This window comes from Limulus polyphemus, unplaced genomic scaffold, assembly GCF_000517525.1.
Source record: "Limulus polyphemus unplaced genomic scaffold, Limulus_polyphemus-2.1.2 Scaffold6178, whole genome shotgun sequence".
Lineage (NCBI taxonomy): Eukaryota > Metazoa > Arthropoda > Merostomata > Xiphosura > Limulidae > Limulus > Limulus polyphemus.
In genome coordinates, this window is record NW_013671788.1 from 1 (window position 1) to 6,259 (window position 6,259).

The 6,259-nt window shown below is 28.6% G+C and overlaps 1 protein-coding gene across 1 annotated transcript in view; it reads right to left on the minus strand.

Annotated features, from left to right (window-relative positions):
• Positions 1–866: 866 nt before the first annotated feature.
• The window catches only part of LOC106473443, a 48,001-nt gene continuing 42,608 nt past the window's right edge, over positions 867–6,259 (minus strand). Inside the window, exons 16-19 of the mRNA XM_022401882.1 lie at positions 4,693–4,840; positions 3,906–4,029; positions 2,952–3,083; positions 867–878 (exon numbers count right to left, since the gene is read on the minus strand). Coding sequence (XP_022257590.1) covers positions 2,957–3,083; positions 3,906–4,029; positions 4,693–4,840 — 399 coding nt within the window. The 3' untranslated portion in view covers positions 867–878; positions 2,952–2,956. The remainder of the gene's footprint in view (positions 879–2,951; positions 3,084–3,905; positions 4,030–4,692; positions 4,841–6,259) is intronic.

Sequence of the window (6,259 nt, forward strand, 5' to 3'; positions counted from 1 at the left end):
AATTCTGATTGACAGTTATCGCAAAGATAATACAATCAAAAAATGTACCAATTAATGAAATTACTTGTTAGGGCCCAACCCCAAAATTAATTACAAATGTTTGCTTCTCACTACTTCTCAATGGATATTTAAATACAACTATTCTGTAATTAGATTACCACACAAGGACTAACATTACAATATGCTGTTAACTAATTTTGTTAGTAAAAAAACAATCCAATGAAACCAACGAGACAGAATTTGGAATAAAAAAGTCACTCACAGATTCTAAGGCATTGCTTCAGAGATAAATATATCTATAAATGTTAAATTTGGTTTTCAAAAAATAATTCAGAAAAAAAGATTAAGTGAAAGCACTGGACTTTACTTACTTATGTAAGTTTGATAAGTTCTTATAAAGAGGCAATCATAAGACCACTTGTCAGATTAGAAAGCTATCTTATTACAAACATGTTACTTTCAGCATATTTACAATATTAGCATGTATGATATGACACTCCTCACTATAGATAATGACATCCAACTACTGTGAAGTAGGCTTGCAATAAACCGTAATGAAGAGTTACTGAAAGACAAGAACAAATGTTCAACAACTGAAATTATGCTAAAAAAAGAATGTCTATAAGGATGTCAAAGAAATTTCATTAAATTTAAACCTACAGAACAGAATTGACAAACATGAATGAAATTATAGTGATAAAAATTAACAGTACACAAGGAACATTATCCATTTCCTTTCTTTTACCAATTGAGTTCAATAATTTTTGGAAAATATAGATTTTTCTGCTGCTCTAAAAGTTTTGCTAGGTGCTACAAACAGGATGTGAAGAGTAAAAACTGAAAAGTATTATATATTGTTAAAGGAGTGAAAAAAAGGGCTATCCACAATAATAATAAAAAAATATATATTTAATAAGTTGCATTCCTTATTTGTGAAATAGCTATTGCTTCAGATTCTATTCTTCCTATACCTCCTACCTCTAAATGTACTGTTTGGCTAGCTCATATGATTTGACTTTGATGTTTCATAATTTCTGACAGTAAATTATATAACTTGTATTCATTGTATCACTTGAATTTAATTAAAAGCTTCATATTTTGAACCAATTTTTATTTTATATTGTTCCATTCATTCATATAACTGGTTAATATTCATCAAGTTCCTAATTTTAGAGTATTATGTAGTCATGACATTGTTTTTTCAGGGAACCAGTAACAACATTAAACAGATGTTCACAAGATTGGTCCACTGTATTGACCCTGTATTAGAAAGTAATGTTGACTATAATTCCAAATTTATGAAGTGCATCTTCATGAAATGTTTCAAGCTCTTAGTTAACAGCACAAGTCTATTGTACACAAGAAATCAGATGTGTTGATAAAGTTTTCATAGTCAAAAGAAGTCAGTGAAATGAAGAAGTCAGATTACGTTGGAGTGCAATGTGATGTTCACGTGGAGGATAAAAATGCTTTTGTCCATTATACCGTTTTGCATAGTGCACTGCCATAACCTCTAAATGCATATCTAAAAAATTTTCAGTATCCCTGTATACTGTATCTGGTATTTTCTGTACTCTAACACAAACTTTTGTGATATGAGCAATGTAGGGTAAGATGAAAATTGATAATTTTGACCTCAAATTCATTATAGCGTGTTGAATTACATACTATAAAGTGTTGTGACATGCACACTTTGACCCACACTCAAATTCATTAATGTTTTTTTATGAGTTCTAATCTTTATATTTCTTTGATCAGTTTTTGTTACTGAATGTGCAGTACTGTAAATACATGTCCACAAATGTATTCAGGTTTTGTATATTGGTAAGCTGTATGGATTTTAATAAATTATTCAGGTTTTGTATATTGGTAAGCTGTATGGATTTTAATAAATGTATTCAGGTTTTGTATATTAGTAAGCTGTATGGATTTTAGGAGCACACAACTGGTTATGTATTTTGTAATAACATACTCCTGTCTATTCTGAAGTTTTTTAATAAATATTATTGATTGTAATGCTTAAAAGACTTTGAAATATTATTAAATTTTACATTTATGAAGATTATTTTGTGCTGTTAGCTTATCTTAAATTTACTTTTTAGTTCCGATATACATGATAAGTTTACTTTTGATCAGACAAAAATAATTATTTTACAAGAATTTCAGTAATAATAAAATTATGGAAGAGGCAGTCCAACTCTTACAATAAAGTTAGTTTTACAGCAGTTCAGAGGTTTCTGTTACATAAAATTTACAAATATGCAGTATTATCTCTAAAAATTACAGAATTAATTCATAAACAAATATAGTATTTTTAATACATGTTCAAATCAAGCTAAGCTTAAAATACTTTCCAATACAAAAAAACAAATGTTTGTTTTGAATTCTGTACAAGGCTACTTAAGGTTATCCGAGTTAGCCATTCCTAATTTTAGTGATAAAGTAAAAGTACTAACTATTCCACCATTTTGTTTTTTTTATCAACTAACAGAGACTGTCATATTATAATGGCTGAAAAGGGTGAGCATGTTTAATGATAAGTTCTGATCTCACGACCTGGTGATTACAAGTCAAGCATCCTAACCACCAGGCCTTAATTATACTTACCACATCACTGAACTATACTTTTTAAACTATTCAAATCTACAGGTTAGTTAGAAGAGTCCCACTAATTACTAAACATTTATATTTTGGTTATTTTTAAAACAATCACACAATCATAAAAAAAACGTGAAAGATGTACACAACCTGCATATAATAAAATAAACAAGTTTTTGGAAAGTTTTTAATTTTGTTTATATGTCTTTTCGTTTTGAATGTATTTGTGTTCCCTTGAAAGAATCTCTCTCATTTTCTTGGTCAGTTTGTCTGCATGAAGTATTTTATTTATTAAACAGCTAAATATTTATGTATTACTGTTTTCCATCTTCCTTGTTTTCAAATAAATAAACTAACCTTATTTTTGTTCATTTTTACAACAAAGTGTTTCCAAGTGTTCTTTCAATGCAGCATTTTCCAAACATTTCATGGAATATTTCTCAGATAAAAACACCATTTCTTTCCCGAGTTCAGCAACTGTATCCCTAGAGGTTAGAATGAATTTTTAGTTATAAATAATAACTAATCCAATTAATAAACAGCAAATATCATGATACTATATAATAGTTGATATAATCAGTAGCTTTAAAAAAATTTTGAACAACTTTAACTTTGTGCTTTCCATTTGCAATTAAGACAGAGAAAAAAAAAACCCAATGTAAAACTAAAAAAAACAACAAAAAACACAGTAAAACTAAATAAGAAAGCATCAACTAAACCTTGGTGGAATAACATTACACAAAACAAATCAGAGGTAATGCATTTTTATAATAAAGTGGTTTCTTTATGTATACTGTAGCAGGATTGCTGCACAAATAAAATGCATCTTTTCAAAACTGCAAAATGTTCCGAGATAAAATTATGCAAGAATGAGAGAAAATAGAAGGGAAAGAATTTAAACAAATTGTAGGTTGTACCTTCTTAGCACTTCTCTTATTCTACGGTAAACTAAAATTTTAGAAAAAAAACAGTATCTAAATGATTCAAATGATTTTAATATATTAAAAATTACATGATTAAATGAGAAATATATATTTTTAAACAAGTTTCAAAGTAAACACTTTTCAACTAGATGAATCTCTTTAACAACTTAAAAAGTGGATGTCATCTACTTTCTGCAAAACAAAGGTTAATACACAGTCCACATGACCTTGATTCCAAGCAACTTAACTAGAACACAGACAAGGGATAAAGTTCAATTGTTATAGTACACATATTTATATCAAGGAGTTCAGGTGCCTTTATTTACTTATCACTTATAAAAGAGTCAACTCACTAAGAGTGAACATGTAATAGAATTCTCATACTTATGCTCTTTGTCCAGTGTTTCAAATCTTTCAGGATCTTCCATCTGTTTCGAACATTCCTTTTTACATCTGCTGATTTCTTGCTCTATTTCTTTTTGGTGAGCTTTCTTTATAGCAGCCAAAGCTGAAAATCAAATACTAATAACACATGAAGAATATTAAAGCCATTCAAAACTGATTAAATGAAAATGATGCTTGGGATGTGAACTTACATTCTTCCTTTTGAATGAGTAAAAGCCAAACATATACATGAAAACATTTTTCTTAAATGTTTCTATCTGAAAAATAAACAAAACTTAGAGCTTTTGTCTCATGTATAACACTAAAAAAGTCAATTTAGCTATCTGTATGATCATTTTGAATAAAATTCAACAGAAGCTAAACATATTAACAGCCTTTAAATAAGCAATTTCATTCATTTCTTCTATATATCAATATAGTGGTTAGTGAAACTTTAAAAGAATTAAGACGCTGATCAAATTTTGCATATAATTTAGAAAAATAGTTTAAAAATATTACTGTAAAATTGTTTTTCTTGTGGAAAGTATTACTTATTTGAATTAGGGGGGAAAGAAACAGCTGTCAAAATTAACTTTTTTGGCACTGCTCTAATACTACATTAAGGCAACAGCATGGGGATGGAATTCATTGTTAACATTATATTTACAACATCTTGTTGACCTTTTTTTTAATAAATAAAGCATTTAGTTTTTCTTCTGTTTTACTATCAAACTGAATGTAATTTTAAAAAGTTATAAGCTACCCTATACTAAAGTTTGGATCTTGCCTGTTTTAGTAGCTTTAATTTCTTCGTCCAAGGCTTGTTCCTTTTCAGTTTTCAATCTCTCTAGCTCTAGCTTGTGTTTCTCCTTGACCTCTGTTATTAATCTATTGTAAGACTTTTCCATAACATTCAAACTTCTTTCTGTGAAGTTCTACAGAAAGATTAAACTTGTTAAGTACTTTTGGATCATTCATATAGAAAATTAAGATAAATGTTATAATACAACACAAATGTTTAAGGTTATAAAATCCATACTCACTTGTACCTTTACCAAACCTGTATACGTATCAAGCAAATCAAACCATTTTGAAAAAACTATAAAATACCATTAACAACTTGTATGTATTTTTCAAGAAGTACACAAATTTCTATATTTATGTCTTATTTCAAGAATGTGATTTTATAAGATAAGCCCACACTGACACACCATGACACAGGGCCAGTGTTAAATTAATTACACCTCAAAAACTTTCACATCTACACTTTGATTCCTTGGGAAAAGTAAACATTTAGTGTGTTGACTACCACTGGTTTTACCTTGTTTGAATAGTTAACATTAGCTATATATTATGTTACTTGTTACTTTACATTAGTTTTTGATAATTACTTTCTTTGCGATATTTAAGATTGATACTTTCTGAAGGCTCATCACATTTTTTATATTTTGCCTTTTACAGAAGTTTAGCTTTACATATAAACAAGTTGAATATAAATTTTAAAAAAAGATCAATAAGATAATAATTTAGTATTAATGTAGAAAAGTATTAATGTAAATAATGTGAGCAGTAGATGTGAAAAGTTTATGAAAAAACCCAGTCTTCCATAAACAAAGAACATTGTATTACAAGCACTTAGTTACTAGGTCAAGTGAATAACGACTCAATTGGTTATCTGTGTGATTGGTCGAAGCTCTGACCAGCAGAAAGATACGACTGTCTGTAATTAATGGTCTGACCAGCAGAAAGACACAATTGTCTTTTTTGCAAATTACAGCCATGGATCTAATGAGCCGGGGCTGTAAATGCAGAATGGGAGCCATGGTGAACAGGAAACATTGGTAACAGGTTCTCTATAAACATGGATGGCTGCTGAAGTAGACATCTGGCACTATATAAGGAGGGCTGAATGCTGTTTTTTTTTTTTATGTTCTGCAGATAAGGTATACTCTGTGCTTTCTTTGTAGTTACTTCATTAATAGTATTGTGGAATGTTTAATATAATCTAGTTTTATTACTTTTAAATTTTATTTTGAGTATTACACTTTCATCATAAAGATTGTTTGCATAATTAGTATATGTATTTATGATTGACCTAAAACTCCTAAGCTGGCTGAACTTCACGAGATATTATTGGGTTTACAGCTGAAATATCATTAACAGTGATGAACGAAGGTATTCTATTCTTTATAAGTGATACAAAAGAAGAGTATATTTAAATTTAAATTAGCTGTATTAATGGCCATGTAAATTTATTTTTATCTTAGCTGTAAGTAAATAGCTTACTTTGATTAGAAGTTATTATCATCATCCTCATCATATATTGTAAAAATCTCAGATTCTTAAATAAAAAA